General features: G+C 45.9%; 1 protein-coding gene across 1 annotated transcript; it reads right to left on the reverse strand.

The window, feature by feature from the left end:
* Window positions 1-1,934: 1,934 nt before the first annotated feature.
* LOC144805786 (uncharacterized) lies at window positions 1,935-23,550 on the reverse strand. The gene is made up of 2 exons (XM_078672271.1): window positions 23,476-23,550; window positions 1,935-5,513 (listed from the first exon to the last, which is right to left on the reverse strand). Exon 2 carries the CDS (start codon window positions 5,175-5,177, stop codon window positions 2,691-2,693), a length of 2,487 nt encoding a protein of 828 aa, XP_078528397.1. The 5' UTR covers window positions 5,178-5,513; window positions 23,476-23,550; the 3' UTR covers window positions 1,935-2,690.
* Between the last annotated feature and the right edge of the window lie 4,205 nt (window positions 23,551-27,755).

The raw sequence follows: 27,755 nt of genomic DNA on the forward strand, positions 1-27,755 counted from the left end.
CCAGATCACTCTCTGCCAGCTACCTCTAGTGCCTCGGTCTCCAGCTCAGCCTCCACAACAGTCAGGTCGCACTCAACAGCCACTATACTCGGTAGCGAGGAATGTGTGGCCCTCCCTATAGACCTCCAACCAATGCAGGCATCATGGCCGGCAAGTAACACTTTCAGGCAACTCCAAATGAACCGACTGCAGCAGCAACTGCGTCTAGGGCAACCAGGCAGGCATAAGTAGCTGGCAGTCTAGCAGCTCCAGCTGCTTACTGCCAGGGGCCAGACTATTCATCTAGGAATGGGTTGCCACGTGGTCCCCTGCACTTGACCTCTGGTGTCACTCAATGGCTTCCAATGGCCTTCAACTCCTGCTGGCCTCAACACGTCACCGGCCCTCACTAACGGCCCAGGAACTATCTGCTTTCAGTCCGGCTTCCTTTCTCCTCCACCAGAGCCAAGTAGAAACAACAGGAGTCCAAGGGAGTCCCAAACAACAGTCCTCTCTCTCCACTTCGCACCACCACCTGGGTCGAGCAGCCACTACGCCACTGTGCCATGCCAGCTCTGAAAGCCCCTCCAGACAGAGAACCTTTATTGTGTGCCTCCCCTCAGTGTCAGCAGCATCACTCTGAGTCCCTGCCTGGCACCCCGCTCTCATGTCTTATGTTGCCTTTCAGCCAATCTAGCTCAGAAGGATCACCAGAGGCCCGCTCCGATGCAGAATGTCATGCCAACCCCAGGCTCAACTCCAGCAACAGTTTCACAGGGCCCCCTGGAGCCAAAAAAGAACTCAGGGGTCTTACTCTCACCATCCACAGCTGCTGCTCAGGGAAGGACTCACCCCCACCCCAGTGCAGGTTACAGACAGAGGTCAAGTCAGGATGGTGCATGCCCAGCTTAACACCCTCCAGGCCACTGCGACTAAATTATGGGCTGAGTCCATCCACTGACTCCAACAGGCCTCTGCAATGGCTGGCTCCCATCCAGTCACTACCGGTAGGCTCTGGTTCTGCCGCAGCCCCCAATCGCCAGAAGTGCTCCTGTGCCCGGCACTTGTATATTATCAGGACAGGATGATGCTCACCTGAGAGGACCCACTCCGGGCCCCTCCAATAAAGAGACAGGTCACGCCCGCCTACTGACTTCAGCAGGCCTCAGCCACATTCGTCCCTGTGGCATGTTTAGGCTTTGCCATGGTCTTCAGCCTTTAGTTGGGCACACGCACCCCTCGTTGGTGCTGTTAGCAGGAGTTATGCTGCTAGATTACTGTCTGTGTATAAGGATAGTGCAGGATTATCGTGCTTGGTCCGGGAGCTCCACAGAGGCACATCTAGTCTGCCATCTCATCAGGCCACGCCTCTAAATGAATGTGCTTTTCTGTCCCAGTGCAGGATCAGTTAGAAGGCTCAAACAGATAGCAATCTGCATTACATATAATACGGAGTATAAAGGCGGCATTGAATTCACCATATACCCTAATTCCTGTGATTTCTATGCTGATGAGTGCTGTCAATTGATGAGTGCTCTCAATTGAGCTGTTCTGTGCTCTTTAGTCGCTCTAAAACTATTAGTTCTACTTATATATTTGCCAAATTTCCCAGAGTTTGGTTTTTAATAATTTGGTCATCCTACCCTTCATCCATTGTGTGATGTGAGATAACCCACTAGAGTGCACTTTATAGTAAATAGTTTCTCACATTCATTACATTCTAGTGGTTTCTGTCTGGTGTGAACTTTCATGTTACATAATATATTCCTTTCTAATGAATGTCTTGTCCGAGTCAGAAAACTCTTGTTTTGTGCCTGGTGGGCACACTGAGCCTTTTCACATTCAAACACATTCATAAGGGTTCTCTCAGGTGTGGACATTCTGATGACCTAGTATGTTTCCTTTTATAATTAAATTTTGATCACATTTGGTACATTCGTATGGTATCTCCCCAGTGTTGGTGTCCTGCTATCGCATTAGCTTATAATTTCTAAATCACATTGTCACATTCAGCAATTTCATATGATTTCTTCCCCTTGTGGAGATTCAGATGTTTATTTAGTGATGAGTTTATGATGAAAGTATTTTCACATTCAGTAAATTTATTAGAGTTCTCACCAGTGTTAGATTTCAAATGATATTATCGCCCAGTCTATGTAATGTATGCTGCATCACATTTAGTACACTGATGTGGCTTCGCCCTGTGGAAAATGTCAAATCAGAAAACAGTCTTCCTTTTGGTGAATAAATGACTTGTCACATTAGGGCTCATTCCGATCAGCGGAGTGGCTTCCACCCCGTATGAACCTCCCAATCTAAAAATAGTCCTCACCTTTCAAGAAATGCTTTGTCAGATTGAGTACATTGATAGAATGTTGCCCTTGTATGAATTCACATGGTTTCTCTTCTGTTTGGGTTCCATGATATTGCAGTGTTGTTTCTAATGACTGCCCTGTCACACCGATTACAAGCAAATGGTTACTTCCCGGTGTGGATTTTCTGAGATGGCTCTAATAGGTGTTTTAAATCGAATGCCTTGTCCTATTCAGTAGATCAATAGGGTCTTTCCCGTGGACTTTCTGATGCTGCATTAGGATGTTCTTTGCAACAAATGTCTTGTAACATTCTGTACATTCATATAGTTTCTCCCCAGTGTGGACTTTCAGAAGTAGCATTAGGCAGTCCCTTGGAAAACCCTTCCCACATTCACTTCAATCATATTGTTTCTCGCCAGTGTGGATTTTCTGATGTTGCACTAGCTTGTGCTTTAAAGTGAATGCCTTTTCACATTCAGTACATTTATATAGTTTCTCTCCTGTGTGGACGTTCAGATGTTGCATTAGGTGTGTCTTTCTCCTAAATGCCTTGCCACATTCAATACATTGATATGGTCGCTCTCCTGTGTGGGTTTTCTGATGTTCCAACAAGTGGTGTTTTCTACTGTATGCCTTGTCACATTCAGTGCATTTATATGGTTTCTCTCCAGTGTGGGTATTCTGATGTACCATTAAGTGTTGTTTTCTGAAGAATGCTTTGTCACACTCACTACAACAATATCGTTTCTTTCCGGTATGGATTTCCTGATGTTGTTCTAGTTGGTGCTTTAGAGTGTATGCTTTGTCACATTCAGTACATTTATACGGTGTCTCTCCAGTGTGAACTTTCTGATGTCGCGTTAGGCTTCCCTTTGCAAAAAATGCCTTGTCACATTCATTGCATTGATATTTCTTCCCAGTGTGGGTTTCTTGATGTTGCATTAACCGCTGTTTTGTAATAAACGCCTTCTCACATTCACTACAGCCAAATGGTTTCTTTCCAGTGTGTCTTTTCTGATGTAGTATAAGGGTGTGCTTTGCAGTGAATGCCTTGCCACAGTCAGAGCAATCATATGGTTTCTCTCCAGTGTGAGTTTTCTGATGTTGCTTTAATTCCCCTTTTGTGACAAATGCCTTCTCACATTCACTACAACCATATGGTTTCTCCCCAGAGTGGAATTTTTGATGCTGTTTTAATTGCAATTTTGTAAAAAATGCCTTCTTACATTCACCACAACGGTATGGTTTCTCCCCAGAGTGGAATTTCTGATGTTGGTTTAATTGCAATTTTGTAACAAATGCCTTTTCACATTCTCTACAAGCAAATGGTTTCTCTCCGGTGTGGAATCTCTGATGTCGCAAGAGATAGGTTTTTGTAATGAAGGTTTTCTCACATTCACTACAACCATATGGTTTGTCTCCGGTGTGGATTTTCTGATGTTGCAAGAGATAGCTTTTTGCAATGAATGACCTGTCACATTCAGTGCATTCATATGGTTTCTCTCCAGTATGGCATCTCTGATGTAGAATAAGGGCTCCTTTTGTAATGAATGCCTTGTCACATTCAGTGCATTTATATGGTTTCTCACCAGTGTGCACTCTCTGATGTCGTATTAGGGATGCACTTGTACTGAAAGCCTTGTCACATTCAGAGCATTCATATGGTTTCTCCCCAGTGTGGACTCTCTGATGTCGTATTAGTTCTCTGTTAGTAATGAATGCCTTGTCACATTCACTGCAACTGTATGGTTTATTTCCAGTGTGGATTTTCTGATGTTGGTTCAACAGTGCTTTTGTGAAGAATGCCTTGTCACATGCAGCACATTCATACGGTTTTTCCCCATTGTGGACTGCATAATGTCGATGTACCTCTCCCCTTGTAACAAATGCCTTGTTACATTCAGTACATTTATATGGTTTCTCCCCTGTGTGGACTGTATGATGTCGTATTAGCTCTTTTTTTGTAATGAATGCCTTGTCACATTCTGTACATTTATATGGTTTCTCTCCAGTGTGGATTTTCAAATGTCGCATAAGGGATTCCTTTTCAACGAATGCCTTGTCACATTCAGTACATTTATATGGCTTCTCTTCAGTATGCATTTTCCAATGTCGCATCAGGTTTGCCTTTGCAGCAAATGCCTGGTCACATTCTGTACATTTAAATGGTTTCTCCCCAGTGTGTATATTCAGATGCTGCATTAGGTTTGTGTTTGAAATGAAAGCCTTTTCGCATTCAGTACATTTATATGGTTTCTCTTCAGTGTGAATTTTCAGATGATGCATTAGCGCTCCCTTAGCAACGAATGCCTTGTCACATTCACTACAACTAAAGGGTTTCACTCCAGTGTGGAATTTCTGATGTTGCTTTAACAACTCTTTTCTATAGAATGCCTTGTCACATTCTGTACATTTATATGGCTTCTCTCCAGAGTGAATTTTCAGAAGTCGCATTAAGTTTGCCTTTCTGATGAATAACTTGTCACATTCTCTACATTCATGGGGCTTTTTCCCAATGTGGATGTTTTGTTGTTGTATTAAGTCTGTCTTTGTAATGAATGCTGGATTACATTCAGTTAGGTTTAAAGGTTTCCCATCAGCATGACCATTCTGATATGCCTGCAAGTTCCCTTTTGTGGTGAATGTATTTTCCTCAGCATGGCTTGCCTGTTGTACCGGTAGGTGTCCTTTTGCATGCACTGCCTTTTGACATTCAGAACATTCATGTAACTTCTTCCTGGTGTCAAGACTCTTTTGATTGAATGTCTGCCCACATTCCCTACATTTACATGTTCTGAGTCTTGCGTGGGCGACCTTGTGTAATTGTAGACGGCCAGTGGCCCTGAATGTTTTATCACATTCTGAATACTTATGTCTTTCCATTGCGTGAGATTTATGTTCAAACCCTACTAATAATAAATATATATTGTCTTTCTTCTATGCTGACTTCATCCACTCCTTATAGAATGCTATAAGAAACAGCTTTGAGTGTTTTAGTACATTTAGAAAGTTCTCTATTCCCTAGTGTCTCTCACGTTAGTCTTTTCAAGCAGTGTATTTGTTTTCATGCTACTTCAGTGTATAGATTAAGATTTGTTTTTGTTTTTTGAACGGATCTTCATGGGATGAATTTTCAATGCCCAGCCTTGCAGACTTTTGCTTTAAAAAAATATACCCGAATGTCCTTTCAATCTTCCATTCCTAAAGCATTCCTTTCACCTGTAACAAAAAAAAGCAAGTTAATATAAAGTAACTATAATTATAACCTAATGCTATCTAGAAAGACGTATACTTCACATTTAAAACAAAGTGAAAGAAACTCTGCAATACATTTAGTCTTTGCTGTTTTCAGTTTTTGATGTGAACTGCAGCGGGGGTTTGTCAGTATAAAATCAGTGGTTATTAATGTTTAGGTGTTTTTAAGCAGTGCAAATTCATTTGCACAGTTTCTATCTAGACCTTTTAGAGTAGAGATCACCAACCTTTTGTGTACTTAGAGCTACTCATGTTCAATTAAAATCATTGTGAGCTACTATTATTTGTGTTGAAATAGTAACCACATCAGGCAAGATCACATTAGTCCCCCCCCCCATGCAAGATTACTCACAGTGATCACTTCAGTAGTACATCCGGCAAGCAGTAAAGTAAAAAAACCTTTTCAGATTGGAATGCCTCTATACGGTTAATATGACATCCATAGCTACAATACCCCTAGCATTAAGGTATAATATCAGTAATAGTGTATGACTTATCACTCCGATACTAGCTTTACATATATTTTGGACATTCAGACATTTTTGTCTCTAAACATTAACTTATGAGTTCTGAAAACACACATTTTTTTGTCTTGACTACACTCATTAGGTCTGTAGACATTAATTCAACAAAGAAAAACGTTCCAAATTAGTAAGCTGGGATGCACATAAGAGAGCTACTTCTATCTAGTTGGAGAGCTACCAGTAGATCACAAGCTACTAGTTGGAGAAGCCTGTTTTACAGACTTTTGCTATAATTATTGTTTGCTTTGTGCACGGACATTGTAGGATAAACATAGTGTATATGAGGTTCCCCATGCTGTGGGTATGCCACGGAACAATACTATTCACTTGTATTACTTTTGCCCAGGACCACTTCTGACCAAAGGGGAAAGAAGGAGATTCACTCACCAGTACATGCCCGGAGCAGCACATGACCAACCCCTCACCAAGACCTGCCCTTCTGACGAAAACAAAGTATGAAACATATCAAAGGTGACCAAACACTGGGCTGCAACTTGTCATGCAAGAAAGCACTCTACAGCCAGTAAAAAATGTGTTTGCTTACATGTAGCACCATGCATTGGAAATGACTAGGATAGTCTTGCCAGAACTAGTATGCAACTCAATACCTTGTTAATATTTTGAGCTCATGGTGCTTACGGTTTGTTCTAGGCCAGTCATCGCTGACCGACACTGGGTTCATCCACAGAGACTTACTTAGTTCTAGGTTTTAAGCCTCAGATTCTACATGAAAGTACATTTATGCTGAAACATAACAAAATAAATACACATAACCCAGAAAGGTAGGCTGCTCTAAAAGTAGCTAGAATACTGAATTTGGTAAGAAGTCATTTGTGTAAATCAGTGCAGTAGATCAGTTTTCCACGATCCCAGAGGAATCAGGGTTGTCATGTTCAATCGTTGCCAGAACCTACCTACACCACTGTAGAATACATGGGGTTGGTAGTGGCACTGTAAAGCGAGCTGGTCTAATGGCTGACATTTCCTGTGGGGGGTTTCGGAAGCAGTAGGGACACCAAGCCCTCAGTTTCGGTCATCCAAAACACGCAGGTCCTGGAGGGTTCCTAAGAACTACATGACAAGACGTCTTACGAGGTGATTAGACAAGTGAATACCAAGTCTGTTACAGCACATAAGCATGACACACTTTCAAGTCATACCCAGCACTTTATTAAACAATCTGAAGAAATATTCTGTACAATTAGTAAATATGACAGGATGTCGAAAATGTCGATTCCAGGCCCTACATGATAAACCACCAGTTGACCTGTATGTAGCCCCCGCTTCAAGGGCAGTTTCACAGGTACATTTGAGAGGTAAGAACCTTTTGTGAATATTAGATCTCTACCTAAGCACCATAGTGAAGTATGGGACCTGATTTCTTCTGTGCAACCAGATCTCTGCTTCTTAACTGAAACATGGCTAAAACCTCATTCGGTTACGGTTATTACCTTAGGGATCCCAGAGGGCTATAAAATAGTCAGGTTAGATCGTCCAATTAAAACTGGGGGAGGCATAGCGATCGTATATAGACACAATCTGTCGATCTCCATTTTAGAGGAAAATAGCACTCCTAATCTAGAAATTTTGGTTTTTAAGGTCTGTATCTCTAATAAAATCAGCCATAAAGGGGCATTAGTCTATCGCCTTCCAGGCCCCTGTACTAATTTCTCTATCTCATTGCTGGAGATATTGGCCAGACACATTAATGCTGAGAATGAATTTATTCTCTTGGGAGACTTCAATGTACATAGCGAATTGAAGGAATGTGGGGAGGCACAGTCCTTATTGACTGATCTTTCCTTATTTGGACTAACTCAGATGAATACTGGTCCCACACATCAGGCAGGACATACCTTGGACCTTATTTTCTCGAATAAATCCAACACCATTAAATGTGTTCACCCTATACAAGTAAATTGGACCGACCATTGTGTCATGGAATTCCATACCTCACATTTAGGGAAAGTTCCCGTTCAGGCACAAGCTCTGCCTAGCAGACAGTGGCAATGGCATAAGGTAACCCCTGAAGCCTTTCAGGAGTGGTTTGTTGAGCCCCCCATTAGCCCTTCAGAGGGTGTGGAAACGGTTTTAGCTAATCTTAATCAAGCTATTCTCAAAGCTGTTGATTCCATTGCCCCTATGAAAACGTTCAAACCACGCTCAGCACACAAACAGGAAGTATGGTTTTCGGAGCATCTAAGATCTCTTAAACAATCGGCTAGAAAGCTGGAAAAGGTGTGGAGAACCACCCATAGTGAAGCTGACAAGAATCATTATTGGGCGGCCCTTACAACTTATCACAAAGATTTTCGACGTGCGCGAAAAACGCATATTGAGTCCTTACTCTCAGCTGCGGGTAATACCCCTAGGGTTCTATATCAAATCCTCCAGTCCTTTGTGAAGCCAGCTGCCTGTGAAACCCCTGAACTATCCTCACAGCAACTGTGTCACGAAGTCGCTCAGTTTTTTACTAATAAGACAGATAGGATACATGATCACATTACTAATGTAAACTCATCTTCCGTAGGAGGAACATTTTCTTCCCTGGATGATGAAGAAGAACCAGGCCTTATGACCTTGGACATATTTCCCCCCATCTCTCTGGTAGAGGTAGAATGCTCTCTAGGCCAGATTAAGAGTGGTAGCCCCTCAGACTCTATCCCGGCAAGAATTATGTCGGTGGTAGGGAGCACTCTGAGCCCACGGATTCAGTGCCTTGTGAATCTCTCATTGATGGAAGGTCAGGTTCCTGGGGAATGGAAAAAAGCACTAGTTAGACCTATCAGGAAAAATCCTTCTATTCCCTGGACTGACATGTCTAATCTCAGACCCATATCCTTGCTTCCTTTTATGGGGAAACTTATAGAGAAACACGTAAATAAGCACGTATCAAATTATATTGAACAGGCTGGTAGGCTAGATTGCTCCCAATTTGGTTTTAGACCAAAACATAGTACCGAGTCTGCCCTATTATCGGTAACTGATGGCCTTCATATGTACCAGGACAGAGGGTACTCTGTTATCCTGGTACTATTAGACCTGTCGGCAGCGTTCGACACGATATCTCATAAGATCTTAATCGAACGACTGACCATGATCAGCATTGAGAGCACAGCATTAGCCTGGCTAAATAGTTTTTTATCTAACCGTACCCAAGGTGTTAGCATGGGCTCATTTCAATCGGCAGAGACTAAGATCACCAAGGGGGTGCCACAGGGCTCTTGCTTGAGCCCCACTCTTTTCAATATCTATGTGGCGCCCCTGGCCAGAATTTTGAGAGAGTTTGGGTTCATTCCCGTTTCTTACGCGGATGATACCCAGCTCCTGTTTCCTTTTAAGAGTCTCTCTGACGAAGTGAGGACGTCCTTTTTCGAATGCATGAAAACTGTGGCTAAATGGATGTCATCGAACTATCTCCAATGCAACGTAAACAAGACGGAAGTCATGCTTTTCGGGGAGGCTAGGATCATGTGGATGCCGGACTGGTGGCCGCACGAGCTAGGTCTAGTGCCAGAACCCAAACAGGTTGTAAAAAATCTAGGGGTACGCCTCGACCGTGAGCTCTCCTTTAAATAACATGACAACTGGGTGGTGGGCTTATGCTTCCATGTTATTGGTCTCTTACGAAAAGTATTTCCTATGTTACCGGATTCTACCAAAAAAACTTTGGTGCAGGCGTTATTGTTAGAAGGGGCGATCTCAGAGGGCCAGGTTATGCTCACCCGACCACCCCGGGACCCACCTCTCCCACAAGTAATGCTGAGTCTTAACGTGAGGTCCTCGCCGGGGAGGACGTCGGGTCTAGGATTGTACACACTGAGCTCACACCACACTTATGAACGGACACCACACCGTAGGTTTTCAGTAACAGGTTCTTTATGAACAGTAAAAAGGAAGCAGCACTCTTATTTACAAGCGATCGAGGGATCGTAAAGTCTCAGGAATTCGGGAAGAGGGAAGCGGGACAGTCTCAGTCTTTAGGCCAGTACGAAGCGTACCCTGCGCACAGCTCTCAATCCTCGAGCCGGGGGATACGGAAGATGATGGTCATACTGGCTGCTTCACTCACTTTGAGTCGACTCAGGTCGTGTCGGTAGCGTCGATGGTCCAGCCGGACCAGAGTTCTCCTCGAGCCGCGACGAGGTCAGCAGGGCTCGATCCGGAGGTGTTCTTGAGGAGCCGCAACAGCGTCAGCAGGGCTCAGGAGGTTTCACGAAGATCTCTTTAGAGCTCAAGCTCGAGCCGCGACGAGGTCAGCAAGGCTCCGAGGTTCTTAGTTCCGTCTTTACGAGGACGAGCCGCGACAGCGTCAGCAGGGCTCCAACGTTCCAGTTCCGTGATACGAGAAGGAGCCGCTACAGCGTCAGCAGGGCTCGAAGAGTTCAGAGGTTCAGTTTTCCCCAAGGTTCAGCCGCGATCAGATCAGCAGGGCTTTCTTGTCCAGGATACAACTGCCCGCTAGTTGTTGGGCGGGCCTTGATATAGTCCAGTGGCCCTTTGATGTCCGGACCCTCGCAGGCAGAGGTCTCATGCCTTGGGGGGCTGGTCATTGGGCGGGTCCGGCGGTTGGCTCTTTGATCCTTTTTGAAGATGCGCCCGGGAATTCCCAGACGCCCAGCAGGTCTGGAGCCAGCACTCGGGGGAGCCAGAGGTGCGATCGAAACTGGCCCTCAGGGGGAGGACAGAGGTGTGAGAGAAACCAGTCTCTCGGGGAGGCCGGAGGTCCAATCGAAACTCCCTGTCTTATCTCACTCGGGGAGCCCTTTACCCCCCAGCCGGGACTGGCACGTCTAGAGCCTAAGTTTCGCTGGGGCCGGGGTCATGCCTCAGGGGTCATGCCTCAGGGGCCTCAGGAAAGGAAAATGGCTGTTGGGCCCTGTGGGGTGATGCAGGGGCATGCGGGGCTGGTCGTCGGCTGCGGGTCGTGCAGGCAGTTTGGGCGTACAGGGAACAGGACGATCAGGGGATTCTGGGTGCAGGGCAAGGCTAACAGGGTGCTGAGGAACGGGGGGAACCACGCCACGAGGCCAGGTCCAACAGTTAGTATTGAGCCGCTTGGATTATTGCAACAGACTCCTGATGTCAGCCAATGAGGGTGTACTAGCAAAACTCCAGGTGGTGCAAAACACTGCAGCGAGGCTAGTACTGAATAACCCGCCAAGATCACCATCTAAACCCCTCCTGGACAAACTACATTGGCTCTCAGTTCGTAATAGGGTTAAATTTAAGATATGCTGCCTAATTCATAAGAGCCTACATGGACTTGGGCCATCTTATTGGATACGCAAATTTACTCCATACAACCCAGCTCGATCTTTGAGGTCAAGTAGCCAACTTCTACTGAGAGTGCCAGCCGCAAAGAAGGCCAGACAAGGCGGCAAGGCTTTGTCAGGTGTTGGACCCACTCCGTGGAACAGACTCCCTCTTGCGCTTAGGCAATGCTCAGAACATCTAAGCTTTAGGAAAAAACTTAAAACGTTTCTGTTTCAGACCTAATCTATGTATCCACTGACTATACTGAACTGTCTGCCTACTCTGTACTTCTGGCTTGTCTCTGTTCTGTCTCTCTTTTTTTCTGTGCGCAGAGATACTCTGTATAGAGTCGATTCTAGCGCATTATAAACCCGCAAATAAATAAATTAAATAAATAAATGAAGAATGGTAGATGCGGGGAGACTACACAGAAAGTAAATGTGCACAGGGTTAAGGGAGAAAATATTATGATCATTTTGGTTATTATGATTTGCACAGTGTACTATTGTCTAAGGCAACAATACTTTGACAAACCTTTCAGATATGTAATCAATAATATGAAATGACAGCGCAATTTAGAGAAATAATTAGATTGTGATGCTGAGTGCTAATGGGTTAAATAACAAATTTAAGGATAGAGCAATAGATATATGGCTAAGAGGACATTCCCCGGATGCAGTATTGATTCAGGAAACACACTACATTGAGAAAAAGGAACCAGCTTTCAAAATGTTCACGCAGTGGGCCGGATATCATGTGTTTATCATGTTTAAGTGCAACAGAACAGGGGGGTGTCACTGTATGTGAGAAAGCATTTCCCCCTACAAGATACTATTTCCCAAACAGATACGGAAGGCAGATGTGCTTATATTTTAGTGTATTTCTTAATAACAACAGGATTATGATAGCTACAATATATTCCCCAATAACTGATAATCCATCCCCAATTATAGATATAGATGAGGTCCTACCTCATATCCCAGGTTCTTTTTTTTGGTGCAAAGATATGGAGATATAAACAGTTAATTATTTTAAAATAAATAATAACTCAACTAGTATTGAAATTGTATGGGAGGCTTACAAGGCCATGATATGTGGATATATTACATTGAAAGAGATTGTAAAGAAGAGGAAACAGTCGATATTAAGGGCCGAGCTTGAAACAGAATTAAATCAGGTATGTTTAAAAGTACAATGCTCAGCGACAAAAGCTAACAAAGACTTCCTTAGGAAAGCCAGAATATGCATGCAGGAGTATTATGATGAACAAGAATACACAGCTAAAAACATATCTTTACAAAAGGTATTTGAAAAGAGCGAGTATGGTACTGGCTTGGCAGACAAGAGATCTCCAATCAGCAAAATAAGATAATATCAATAATAGATCCAGAGACACAGAGAAGTATCAAAGGCCCTGAAGAAATTCAGATGTAATCTTTTAAGCACTATAAAGCAATATCTGGTACCCCCCCAACATCAAAGGGATATAAGAGCACTTACTGATTGTTTAGTTAAGCGAGAAATCCCAAGACTGAAAGAAAACCAAATACAAGCATTGGTAGCAAAATTTACCCTTAGTGAGATTGAGACAGTAGTAAAGCCCTGAGCAATGGTAAAGCCTGCGGGGAAGATGGCATTCCGGCAGAGTCGTATAAAAGTTTTGCGTCAGTTTTAAACCCAGAACTACTAAAATGAGCTAATCATGTTCTGGAGGGTGGGGAGATTCCGGATTCATTTTGTTTAGCAACGGTAGTCAGCTTTATAAAAAAAAGGATAAGATAATGAATACATCAATTCATATAGGCCATTCGCCTTTTAAATGTGGATTATAAATTATGAAGCTTTTAGCTAACCAAATCAGTTCGGTAATGGGAACTTTTATCCACTCAGACCAGTGCGGTTTAGTGTCTGTAAGACAGTTATCTTTTAATACAATCTTTCTAACTGAAGCTTTAGATTATTTTGCACGGAAAAACATGCCTTTTTTATAATTCTTTTAAAAGATTTCTTATTAGATTGATTCAGTTAATATCTGGTATGTACAAGAGAGCAAAAGCCCAAATAGTTATAAATGCTAGAAATAGTGGAACATGCATGATAAATAGGGGAATAAGACAGGGCTGCCCTTTATCACGCATTCTTTTTGACCTCTTCATTGAACCTTTAGCTATCGCTGTTCGTGATTCACCAAATATAAATCCACCTGTAGATGGTATGACTCCCATTAAATTATACGCAGATTATATACTGTTGTTTTTAAAACCAGATATTGAAAATCAGAAAAGAGTTTTGTCAATCTTTCAAATGTATTAAGACCTGGGAGGTTATAAGATTAATAAATCAAAAACTGAAATTTTATTATGTAATTGTACACAAGACACTTTAATGCACAAATGTTATCAATTGATTAATTCCAGAACCAAGCGATATCTGGGGGTGTATTTCACACAAAATATTAATAACTTATTTGAACTAAATTAAACCCCCTTTTCCAGTAAGATTAAGGCACTATTCACTAAATGGAATAAGTTGCCTCTCTCCATTATGGGGTCGAATTGGGTTAATTCGGATGTCAGTTTTACCACTATATAATTTTATGTTCGCTGCTGATCCTGTGGCTCTACAGATGAAGTTTTTTAAGGAAATAGAGAGCATGTTTATAGCTTTTATTTGGGCAAAGAAATCCCTTTGCTCAGCACTAGACACTTTATATAGGCCACTGAAAGATGGTGGACTAGCCCTTCATAATTTAAGAATTTAATGTTTTACGAATTTTGCACTCAGCACTTTTAGATTCACTAGATCCTCAGGATGCTATGGAATTAAAGATTTAAAAAATAAGTTTTTTATGGAATTATGATACTTCAGATTTTTCACATCTTGCTAAAACACCTTAAACAAGCATTTACAATGCAATGGTCTCGGCATTATTAAAGGTAGAGCTATTGGCATTGCTCATGACATTTTTTTAAATAAATGGTATTGACATTTACAATGGCAATAGGTGAGCATTAGGGAGTAGTAGAGAGTATTTGCGGACACAGAGCCACACACACACAGACAGAGCCGTGCACACACACACAGACAGAGCCGCGCACACACACACAGACAGAGCCGTGCGCACACAGACACAGACAGAGCCACACACAGACAGAGCCACAGACAGAGCCACACACACAGACAGAGCCACGCACACACACACACACACACAGAGCCACGCGCACACAGACAGAGCCACGCGCACACACAGATAGAGCCACTCGCACACACAGACAGAGCCACGCGCACACGCAGACAGAGCCACGTGCACACACAGACAGAGCCACGCACACACACAGACAGAGCCACGCACACACACAGACAGAGCCACACATAAAAAGTCAAGCTGGGATTCAGACGCATGGCCTGTAGGTCACAGCAGAAGCAGGCCTCTCGAGCCTCACGTGACCTTGTGTGACTGGCTCCGTCAATTCAGGTTTTTGCATCTGCATTCTGTGATTTGAAGCCATCTTTACCCCATTATTAATTCAGGACTATAAGTCCCAGAATGCAAAGAAAACCATGGTCTGGCGCTTCTATTCCTGACGTCAGAAACTGGAGAGTTCCGGGATGTGGCCGAGTGGCTGTGGTTGCGGCTCTAACACTAGTTTCAGCCCATCAAGTGGTCCTGGGCACGTTAGTAGCTAGATTCATGCTTTAACAAATGAAAGTCAAACAATGTCATTTGGGCCGCGTTGAATGTATGCCCGGGTCCGAGTACAGGTGGATTCAAGACGCAGCCAGCAGCAGCAAGCACATGGTTTCATAACAATGCAGGTCACTGGGACACCCTGCTCCAGTCCGGGAAATCCAACTCACACCCCGTTGCATTCTGGGAGTTGTGGGCTTAGTTCACTTCAGTTGAAGAGACAGGACGAGAACAATGAGATTACAAAGGTTTGCAAGTGAAAGGGTCAGGACTGGGGGAGCCCAGGGCGTCAGCTGGCACGGAGCCCACTAGTCACCCTCACCAAACACTCCCTTGCACAGTACTTACAATGAAATGGGGACAGACACACACTTCCCCCTTGGCACGCGACAGCCTTTGATCTTGGAGAGCTGTGGACGGCAGAGTAAACTAACCGGTTTGTGCCCTGGTCTAAAATTAGACTGGAAGCAGCGGATGTGTTTGTAGCATCATCACTATGGCAGCCAGGCCCCGCCCCCAGCACTGGTGTGACGCACCGACCCCTGGCAGGCTCTGAGGCAATCCCCACCCACGCACAGGCCTTTTATCTGGGTAACAAGGGCAGGGCAGGGCGCCTGTGTGACCCTGGGGATGGGTGTGTTTGCCCTGCAGTGACGCCAGAGGCCGCCCAGAGGATTACTGTCTGAAGCTGGTGCTACAAGGGACAGGACAAACTCTTTCACGACCAAAGGCGCGAGCAGGGAACTTTGAGCAACACTCAAAACCCTCAAAAGGTCCAAACTGAGATTCCTACAGAACCGCTTCCAGCCGCAGGTTCAATCTGCTGGAGACATACATGCATTTAAAGCATTATAGACATTTTTTAAAATACATTTGCAAAATTTTAAGAAGCTTATTCCCTTCCACCCCCCAACCACCATATACAAAAAAAAAGCGATATGACGTGACCAGCACTGGCCACTTCATAGCGCTTTTTTTACCGTCACTTTCCCCGTTATCCACCGCAAGTAGCTTTTCATCGATGAGACCTATTGGCTTTGCCAGTGCGGCCACTTAGAATATAATCTTCTCACAGTATTAGATAAAACAAAATATTGAAGTATTTATAAAATGTTAAATGTCAGCCGGCCCAGCTCTCGCCCCTCTACGCACACCCTCAGGTTTAATGTGAAGCTGAGGACACGCACATTAAACACAAACCTAATTCTAGAACCTTCTCTTCCTCGCCGAATGTACACAGCTGAAAGCCCTTCACAAAGAGAGCCTCAGACTGTGGACGTAGGTGTTCAGCAGCGAGTATCCGCGGGTCCCCTGAAGGGAATGATTGAAGCGACGCAGTCAGATTTGAAGGAGCAATACCTTAAACGCATTTCTCGACAAGAAATAATCTCCAATAATGGGAACTGTACTTAGTAACATGACTGCAAGGAGGAGAGTAAACCTCCGAGCGTGATTGAATTGTACAAAGTGGCACCCTTCATTTCATTTTATCGCCGGGCAGTAAACTCGCGCTTCCCTCAAAAGTGCATTGATTGAAAACAAGCACTGGCCGCACCTGCGCCTCGCGTTTAAAGTTAAAACAAGCAACGAGGAGGGGCAGGACAGCAAGCACACACCTGAGGACGACTTCTTCCGCCGGCGGTCGGGGGGAAATGGCAGAACAAAAGCGCCGCCATTTTCGCAATTCGGGGGCGTGTTTTTTGCTGAGTGACGGATGACGTCACTGATTAAAAAAAATTTTAAAACACGCCCCCGAATCTGCTCAAGCCGGGGCTAGAACCGAGTGACGCCCCTCTTCTCCAATGGCTGGCCAGCATTTACGAGGCCAGCCAATGGAGAAGAGGGGCGGGTTCAAGTCCCCATACTAAACAACATGAAATCTTCGGCTCCGCCCACTGCTTCGCAGTGCGACGGTAGCCTCGACCTAAAATGTCAGATATAAGACTCTGCAATGGTATATAAAACGAAAGACACAGATATTTAAGCACTGCAAAATCCCAGTGATTAATGGTGTAACTAAATTGACGGCTGTGTATGTGGGGGTTCGCCACCTAGTGGAAAAGAAATGCAAATCAGTCTTGACCCTGTGCCTCATGGGAACAGTCCAGACCTAACTGCCAAGCCAGGTCCTCCCTGGTTGGGTCTAACCTGGGGTGGCATGGTGAGCAAAAGAATGATGGATTTAACCCAGATCTCTTGACTGGGGTGAATGTATGATTTATTCAATATTCCGCCCATCATTTGTTTGTACAGTACTTTTCACCCTAAGTTTGATGGGTATGCCCACACGTGGGTCCCTTGCTCACTGTGCCACTGGATTCAAGCTAGCCTGGCTGATAAAGGGTAATACCCAGAAACAGGTCCCAGGATGCTTGTTTCCGGTTCAGGGAGGACCTGGCTTGGCAGGTCGGTCTGAACTGTTCCCATGAGGCACAGGGTCAAGACTGATTTGCATATGATTGGGTCTAAACTGGGGTAGCATGGCGAGCAAAAGAACAATGGATTTAACCCAGATCTCTTGACTGGGGGTGAATGTATGATTTATTCAGCATTCCGTCCATCATTTATTTGCATAGCACTATGCACGAAACCTAGGCATAATGCTAGACTCATCGCTCACAATCAAAGGCCAGATTAACATCATATCTTCGGCCTGCTTCAACACCCTTCGTATACTCTGAAAAGCTTTCAGATAGATCCCATCCGAATCCAGAAAAACGGTCATGAGGTTCTGTGAATTCTGAACCCTTGGGTTCCCTTTTGTGCATGGTAGCCATTTTGTGGTTGCCCTCACATAGGCCTATGACTGTGGCTGAACAAGTCTTTAGGACACGTACACCTTAGCTTGAGTTTGTGCTGACTCCTGTTTGACCTGAGTGAACTGACCCTGTTGCCTGAAGCCGACCTTGCCAAACCAGTTCCTGCCCTTTAGCTGATCAAGATTAAGGATCAGAGCACAGGACATCATAAAGTTTTACTGCACACAAACATGCCTTATCCTACTTCTATCTGTTTCTGTTCCTTCTTTTATGGTCTGTTTATGATATGGGTTGTGGTCCGTTTATTATGGGTTTGTCCGGCTTGTGTAAGAAGGAATGTTAGGTATTTTGTATGCTTGCAAAAGCTAGGACTGCCCCTTACTTGTATGCTGAAGTTTGTAACCCTGAGAGCATATAAAAGGCCTCTGTTCTCTGTACTCTGGAGACTACCTCATTCAGTTGCTACGGCTTCTGTGTGACGTGGCCTCACTTATTAAATTTAATAAAGATGTCTTTTCATATTTTCAGCTTCTGTGCCAAGTTCTTTTTTTATTAGTAAGTATTCCCTGAGAATGAAGATTACAGTTCTTCAGTCATGCGCGCCCTCATCAGTAGCAGACTGGACTACGGCAATGCTCTCTATGCAAGAATCTACAAGAAACGAGTACGTTAAATCCAGAACATTCAGAACGCCACAGTCAGACTGATCCTAGACATCACCCGTCGCAACCACATCACCCAACACCTCCGAGATCGCCACTGGCTCCCCATTCAATGAAGAATAACCTTCAAGCTCCTCACCCACCCATACAAGACCCTCCAGAACTTCGGACAATCATACTTAAACAACCACCTCGTTTTCCACGCACCCAAGAGACTCTTCCGATCTCCTGACAACTCTCTGGCCACCGTCCCACGCATCTACAAGACCAGGACTGGAGGAAAGGCCTTCTCCTACCTCGCAGCCAAGACCTGGAACACCTTCCCACTCTACCTCTGGCCCATCCCTACACTGCTTCTGTTCAGCAAGGACCTCAAGACCTGGGTCTTTGGATGACCCCAGCACTCAGTGGAGCCATCCCTCCTCCCCCAGCACCTTGAGACCATTGTGGTGGAGTAGCTGCGCTTTGATGGAGCAAGGTTGCGCATGAAAAGCAACTTGCTCAGACTCAGCCCTCTCTAAATAACTTGTAAACCTACTAAACTACATGTTTTGTCTTATTAATATTCCACCACATGACATTTTTAGTATCTAGGGGAAGCTTGCCTATGTGCTTTTACTAACCGTAATCCTTTTTCATTATTATGGGCGCCACAACGCAGGTTCTGTTCTACGCATGCGTCAGTCATACTCATGTGACATGATGTACCTTTCGCTTGAGGGGAAAACTTTGCTTCTGCGCACTAGAACCTAAAATGGGTTCTCTATGTCATAACGTGATAATGCTTGCTTTGCTGCTTTAACTAAATTGTTCATTCTGCTTAACCCTTAACGCTATAGTTAAAATAAAGTAATGGGAATAGAGTAGAGATAAGTGGTATACAGAACATTCATTTATTCTTTGTTCTAAAACTGTTTGTTTTCTATTTTTGCATGTATCACATTTCGGACCTGATGAAATCCCACTGTACCCATTTTGGACATGCGCAGAAGAAACCAAGAAAGCCCAAGTCATGGCATTGAATGAGTGCCAGGGACAGTCTTGACTGAGATGCGCCTGGGAAGATGACCTGCTGAACTCTCAAAAGGAAGTTATATTATAACATTGTATTGACTATTAGAACATCCATTGTTGGGTGGAATAAACGTGCATGGGAAAATAAAGTTATGGGCGGGAACGCTAATTTCAATATTCTAAAGAAAAGTTTCATTTTGATATGGTGTGATGACCTCTCCTCGTCTTTTGTCCAATCAAAATTAGGGATCCTTACACTTGCAACATTGGGGGGTGGTACACTGCCCTGAAAAATAGTATAACTAGAGTATGCTTAGCTAGTTAGTTTTGTCCAACTTGTCTGAATAGCTGACCTGTCACTGACCCAACGCCAGGCGCGGTGCGTCCATTGGGGCGTGGGGGTGTAGCCCCGCCGCCCGCAGCTCCGATGTTTCTGAACTTAAGTAAACTGAATAGTTTACAAGTTCAAACACCGACGCCGAGGAAGAACTGACAATGCATGCCAGTCAGCATGACGTCAGACCGCCCACCCCCTTCAGAGACTGAGGGGGGGGGGGGCGGTCTGGCGTCATGTTGACTGACATGCATTGTCAGACATGGGGGCAGCAGCCAGAAGCACAACACAACTGCGCATGAGTGGGGACAGAGGGCGAATTTTCGCACCGTGCCTACTCATGCGCACTTGTGTTCTTACTTGTTAGCTCATGCCCATTAGGAGCCCCTCGGACTCCTAATGGGCGTGCTGCGGGCGAGGAGTAACTGTGCCCTGGCGCTGCAGATTGGCTTAGGGGTTGCCACTCAGTGCTGCTGCTCCTGTTCCGGTTCCTGTTTGAAGATGAGGCGCCAACGCGGACAAGGAGAAGAGGCGGTCATGTAAGTTTTCTCAATGTTATTCTCCCTTGGCGCACCCCCCACCGTGACCCCCTTCCCCGCAACTCCCCCCCCCCCTCGCGAGTACTGCGAGCCGTGACTGTTTGAATGGTTTTAATTAACTGTGAATAAATTAGCACTGGGCAGTGAGCGAATGCTACACTCACGGAGCACTGCACGCACACTACAATCATTGATAATTCCTCTGTACCCCTTGCACTGGGTCTTGGGGGCACACTTTAGTTACTGGGCAGCGCGTGTACTCTACTCATAAAGCAGTTGGCGTTGACTGCTGTCGCCGGACTGCACGTATTCGTTTATTACTGCACTACCGCTGGCAGTGATTGCACATTCAGATTACTGGCCAGCCCTTTAACCGAGGGACAATGCGCTTCACTCGCTGTGCATTATGTGTGCACTGGTAGCTGCAGCGCGTGGACTCTATAATCGCTCGCTCGTACTGGTGTTCTGGCGCCGGTCCCCGTTGAGGCAGACTGTATTTATGGCAGAATTCAATGCTCAAGCCTTAATGTGGCAGAGATGTCTGGGTTGGGAGCGTGTTCAGGCAGCGCTAGGAAGGATCCTAACAGAAATAGTGACACAAACCCCAAATACCTCCCGGAGGTGAGCTTCTACCTCTGGGCACGAAGAGCTCACGTCACTTCTTTGTTCCACTTGGGTACAAACCTGCCAGACAGCAAATCCCTTATTACTAGAAAGCGGATAATAAATCCCTGGGGCAGTGATTTCAGACAAGACCCATAAAAAGCATCACTGACAATAGAGCATGTGGCGGGTCTGATATGAGAATAAAGCTCGCAAACGAACGAAATTAAATTTGGGCAGAGCGCGAGCAGGCACATTGACCCACGGTTCTATTCTGACTGCTGCATCTACACCCACTTTCCTTTGCAGTGCAGGCTGTTGCAGTGACGAACATCCTACAATAACAACACCAGTGTCTATGGGGGGGCTGCTTGCAGGGGCTGCTTGCATTCTTGGGTCTGTGCTGAGCACCCCCAGCTGCTCAGAGGCCCCAGCTGACGTGGTCTTATGTACTGGAGTCTGTCACCAGGCAATGTCAGGCCTAGACAGGCTGAAAGACATGAAACCTATTGAGTGCAGTGCATTGAAGGGTGAGTGATGTCTGTGTGAGTGCAGGCTGAGCAGTGCGCCTGTTTGAGTCCAGGGTGAGTGATGTCTGTGTGAGTATAGGGTGAGCAGTGTGCCTGTGTGAGTCCTGGGTGAGTGATGTCTGTGTGAGCGCAGGGTCAGCAGTGTGCCTGTGTGAGTGATGTCTGTGACAGTGCAGGGTTGGTGATGTCTGTGTAAGCGCAGGGTGAGCAGTGTGCCTGTGTGAGTCCAGGGTGAGTGATGTCTGTGTGAGTGCAGGTTGAGCAGTGTGCCTGTGTGAGTCCACAGTGAGTGATGTGGATGGGTGAATGCTGGCTTAGTGATGTGTCAGGTAAGGGTGAGTAATGGGTCTATGAGTGTAGGGTGACTGTGCCTATGCGAATGCAGGGAGAGAGATGTATCTGTGCAAGTGCAAAGAGACTTGTCTGGCTACTCCCAGAGATGTATTGGCCAAGATATCTCTTTCTCAAATGTGCTTGAGAAGGCACCATTTGCCCACTCTTTTTTCAAAATGTTCTCGTGGGAGAACCCCTGAATCCCCCATAAGTGGTTGGGCCTCGCTCGCTGCGCGCGCTCGCCACAGCGCAGTATTTACGCCCACCACTTTCAAATGTCACCAGCCGCCCCTGCCCAACGCACTCAATAGGCGATCAAGAGCAGAGGTGCTGGCCGAGCACTCTGTCAGAAAAATCGATAGCAATTTCGGTGTTTCTAAGGGAGAAGATTTGATGACCCATTTGGGGTTCGACTGTTAGCTGTAGAGAGGGTTGTAACACTGGTGGAGCAACTTTAGCTGTGGGTGTCGGTCTTAACCTATGGTGGTCTTGTCCTGATCCACTTTGGCTTTACCTGTCCTGATTCTGGTCTGCACCTGTTTTATCTTGGTGGCACCTGTGTATTCGGGGTTCTGTCCTTTATCCCAGCCCGTTGCCAGGGTTGGTCTTCACACTATTTTAGGTAAATATAAATAAATGTAGGTATGTTATCGTCTGTCATCCCTTTTCTCTTCCCTACCTTTGTTTAAATGGCAAAATTAAGTTTCACAACTTCTTTGCATATTATTGCTTTCATCATTATCTTCCTAATTGAAAGAGCTTTGATCTTGCATATTTGGACTGTGACATTTAATAATTTTCATAGATAAAGAGTTGAAATCGTCCCTGAGTTTGTGGTTATTTAAGGTAAATGAAGTATTATTGTTCTACCTATTTTCTTGCTAACTTCCTTGATCCCGTAGGACTTTAGGTACCGATGATAAGGATTGGTAAGACAATGGTATAGGTCCTAAAACGAAATTCATAAATCACTGATTAGAGTTGGCGCCAAAGTCACCTGGTGGTTATTAGGCTTAGTCATGCGTATGGGCCCAGGTGAAGATGGTAAGACTAGTCGGGTGACCTGCGCGCTCTATCAGCTTCACTACCTCTGATTGATTGATCGCCTACTCCCTGATCACCTCCTGCCCCTCCCCCCCCCAGGGGGCCCCATAGAATCCTTCACCCCTGCCCCCACCCCAGGGGGCCCCATAGAATCCTTTACCTCTGCCCCTCCCCCCCAGGGGGCCCAATAGAATCCTTCACCCCTGCCCCCACCCCAGGGGGCCCCATAGAATCATTTACCTCTGCCCCTCCACCCCCAGGGGGCCCAATAGAATCCTTCACCTCTGCCCCTCCACCCCCAGGGGGCCCAATAGTATCCTTCACCTCTGCCCCCCCAGGGGACCCATAGAATCCTTCACCTCTGCCCCCCCCAGGGGGCCCATAGAATCCTTCACCCCTGCCCCTCCCTCCCCCAGGGGGCCCCAGAGAATCCTTCACCCCTGCCCGCACCCCAGGGGGCCCCATAGAATCCTTTACCTCTGCCCCTCACCCCTCCCCCCCCCAGTGGGCCCCATAGAATCCTTCTCCTCTGCCCACCCCCCCTTGGGTGTCCAGTGACTCCCCTCAGCCTGGGTCTGGTTCAGCTCTCTCTGGTGCTGTGAAATCCCATAAACACAAACAGTGATGACGCTACACTCACCCCTGCACCGGGGATCCTGCTCTGTCTGCTGCAAACCTGAGGTCAGGGCTCAGCTGTCAGGACATTACATTGGTCCCTCAGCGCATGCGCAGACCCCTACGGGCAGCAGACGGGTAACATACTGGTCGCACTGCGCATGCGCAGACCCTGGCGGACAGCTGTCAAGGTATCACAGGCCGTGCTGCGCATGCGCAGACCCTTAAACAGAGTCTCCCTCTCAACTTGCAACTGAAGGTGCGCGCATGCGTAGTTATTAACATTCGATCTTTTCACAACTGCGTAACCCGAGTTGCGCATGCGCAAATCTACACTCACTACGTCCACTGCGCTCACTGCCCCATAAATCCGTAGCCAGTGAGTGGCGCATACGCAGATCCGAATTCACTACCTCCGGAAGTGACGTCTTCCGTAGCTGCAGTCAGTGAGTCTGACTCGCCTACGGTGGAGCTGCAGCCCGGGGGCGCCTCGAAGCGGAAGCTTCATCTCCCGGCTCTGTGAGGCCTGGTGAGTCAGAGGGGAGGGGGTGAGAGGGGGGAGGGGTCATCGACCCTCATCCTTCGAGCGTCGATCCCTCAGACCCTGTGTTGACTCCTCCTGGAGGCTCCTCGAGGCCTTTACAAGACACAGTGTGATCTGCATTTTTATAAACCATTCGTGAATTATGTATCTATCTCCTCAGAGCACGGGTCCTGAACAATCATTGGCAAAGCCAAGAGATTTCACCCATGCAAAGTCTCTTGGCGTTGCCAATGTTTGTTTAGACATGCTGCACAGCTCAAAGTCAAACAGAGCAAAGCGCTGACACCCCAGAGTGCACCGCGGCCTGGGACTTTGTTATTCTTTGTCATGTTTTGGGTGACCAGGTGTCCTTGTTTGGCCAGGACGGTCCCGGTTTTTCACCAGCTGTCCCAGAAAATGTCAAGAAATTTAGCTCATGTCCCCGTTTTTGGACAGGGTCGCCTAAAAACGGTGGCAGGTGTTTTTCATGTTTAACAAAGCAGGGATACTTATCAGTTGTTTCAAGAAAGCAATTTAATTAACAGGCAAGCTACTGGGCTTAAAAATTTAATTTTATGTGTGTTCTTACTGCCTGTTCTGTAATTCTCTGCTGAGTAGCGCTCTCATCGCTTGAAGTAAAATTGCAGTCCTTCTTCTATTTTTGTGAAATGTCCCGGTTTTTAGCTTTAAAATTCTGGGCACCCTACATGTTGCACAGCAGCTTGCGAGCTTTGCATCATGTCTAAATAAGCATTGACAAAGCCAAAATACCTCTCATGTTATCTGAGAGCTATTTGGCTTTGTTAATGTTTTTTTGTGATGATGCAAGGAGCGTTGGCTGAAATATTACTCCAGGGCTTCCAACACCGGGAAATGTGGGGATCCTTTCATAAACACAGTCACTCATTAATTACATCATAAACACAGTCACTCATTTAATTACAATACCACACAAGCAATATTCCCTCTATTTTTTCCTCTGTGTGCGAGAGAGTAAGGTCCCTGTGTGTTGCAGCCAAGGCTATGTGCTTCAAGAACCTGGCCACGCATGTGGACCAGAGCTTTAAGTGAGATGAAAAAACTAGGGTGTCTCTCAAAAAGGCTGACTAATGCATTTAAGGACGTGGCTTACAAAGCAATTAAGATAGTTTTTGTTCACCCCCTACGTCGGAGGGGTGCTGATTCATGCAGGTTGTGCCTGTGTATTGGCGCTCCCCCGTCTGGCTGTGCACACCCTACGCTAGTCACTCACGCATGCGCACACACGAGGGGGAGCGGGGAAAGGCATGGATACTAATACTTGAACTTTATGCATTTTTATATAGCGCGGACTTTACCCAAAGGCGTCAGAGCGCTTCACATTAGGAACAGAAATGAAACATAATGAGAAACATTAAAAAAGAACATATTACAAAAGCATACGTTACGTTACATCAGGTAATAGTGACAATTGTGAGCAAACAAAATACATGCATAGCTGCCAAGGTTTCAGAGTGCTATGTGTGACATTTTCATAATATCTGTGGAATTATGAGTGACATTTCAACATATATGAGTGAAATTTTTTTGCGAGCAAAATCAAACAATAAAGATGAGGGAAACACATAAATATAAAAAATTATGGAAATGTCACACATGGCAATCTGAAACCTTCGCAGCTATGTATTAAAACTTCAACTCTGTCAGTGCGTGCATCTTTGTGTGACAAGAGAAAACACACGACACAAAAGGTTAGGCCGCCGTAAGAGAAAGAATTACGACATAGTAGTACTTACTGTTGTGAACAGACTTCAACTTCTGCTACTAGTCTCAGACAGAGTCGAGTCCAGTGACTGCTGCAGCTGGCACTCCACTGGCTGTGGCAGGCACTCAGTCCTGGCTGTCTCAGAGCCGAACGGGGGTCAGTAACGCAGTGGTGAGCCCAGACTAGAGCCACTGAGCCGCACAGCAGCAGTGTGTTCTCCCCGCACATGCAGCGCCAGATGCAGCCCAGGCCTCTTATGACGCGCTGTGCCACTCAGTGATACTCTGAGTCTCACCGTCCATAATATTGACAGTCAGTCAGTGCCGTCCCGGCTGCGCGGTGTCCAACGCCAGCCGGGTAAAATAATTTACAGCGCACTCAGCTCAGGCTGGCTGCAGCAGCCAGCGCAACTAGTTTCAGTCTCTGGAATGGCCGATGGGGACATCGTATCGACACTGAGCAGAACACCGAGCAGCACAACACTCCAGTCGGTCGAGTCCCCGGCCGTTTCTCAGAGATCCTCACTGTCTGTCACGTGGTCAGCGCCAGGCGGGAATTAATGCAGGCAGAGGCAGCAGAGTGCAGCCAGTCTCAGTGGGCATAACGCGTGATAATGCATTTCAGTGCGGTGTTGCGGAACACCACACTGAAATGCGTTAGCATCACGCCTGATACGTGATACTTGGCATGAGGTAGTGAAGGTAATAGTGACAATTGTGAGCAAACAAAATACTTGAGTAAAAATTGTGAGCAACCAAAAATACATGAGGTAGTCAAAAGTGCACAAGAGGAAAGTGACAAGTGTGCAGTTATAAGAGAAAACAGAGTATAATTTGAGGTATAGTACTACAATAAGTGCTAGACACTCAGGCACAAGAACAAGCGTTACGTGGGCAAGGTGGCACTTGTGCAAGTATCAAAGGTAAAAACATGTGAGAGGTAGCAACCGTGTGCTACAAGGGCAGAGTGGTGTGTGCATGTTACAAAAGGGCACCGAACACCAGTACATGGAAAATACTGCAAAAAGGCAGACCCTCCAACCACAGGCATACACTGGGAAGGCACTTCCATGGTCATGGAAAGTAGAAATTATCAGTAGTGGGAAGTCTTCCTCACAAATAGCAAGAGGACGTGAATTACTTTTGGAGGTGTCTCTGGAGGAGGAGAACTTTGAGGTCCCTTTTGAAGGCCTGGGAGGAGGCGGTGGTCCGGAGCTGAGGTGGAAAGGAGTTCCAGATTCTCACTGCGTTGCCTGAAAAGGATTGGGCCATTGTTCTTTCCTTCTTGAAAGTGGGAGGTTCAAGCAGTAGATTCTCCGCATTGCGTAAATGTCTAGAGCCTCCAGAGAGTTTCAGTTTATTCGCCAGGTAGCGGGGAGATGAGGAGTGCAAGGCTTTGTGGGTAATGCAGGCAGTCTTGTAGATAGCTCTAGCCTCGAAGGGAAGCCAGCGGAGGGTGGATAACATCGGTGTGATGTGATCGCTTCTTTTGGCCCCATAAATGAAGCGAGCTGCTGATTGGAAAACAGACTTAAGTGGGGACAGGTGAGATTTGGGGAGGCCAGTAAGAAGAGAATTGCAGTAGTCTAGTCTGGAGAGGACCAGCGATTGCACCAGGGTTATAAGGTCCTGCTCCGGGAAGAATCGTCGGATTCCCCAAAGAAGGCGCAGTTGGTAACGAGCAGATTTTGCAATAGAATTGATGTGGGGAGTTAGATTGAGTTTTTTGTCTAGAATGACACCAAGGGATTTTGCGCTGTCGACAATGATGGGTTTATTGTTTAGTAGATTCATCTGATCCATCCATGATTGAACCGGGTGAGGAGGAGAAGAGGAGGAATTCAGTTTTGGAGGGATTCAGAATCAATTGATGAGTTGCCATCCAGTTTTGGATGGAGTCAAGAGTAGAGCTTAGGATGGAGAGATCATGAGTGGAGGCAACCTTGAGGTAGAGTTGAGTGTCGGCTGCATAGAGATGATAGTGAATCCCGGATTTGCTTAGGAGGTTTCCCAGTGGTTCTAAGTAGAGATTGAACAAT

This window comes from Lissotriton helveticus (genome assembly GCF_964261635.1).
Source record: "Lissotriton helveticus chromosome 1_1 unlocalized genomic scaffold, aLisHel1.1 SUPER_1_unloc_24, whole genome shotgun sequence".
NCBI classification, from domain to species: Eukaryota; Metazoa; Chordata; class Amphibia; order Caudata; family Salamandridae; genus Lissotriton; species Lissotriton helveticus.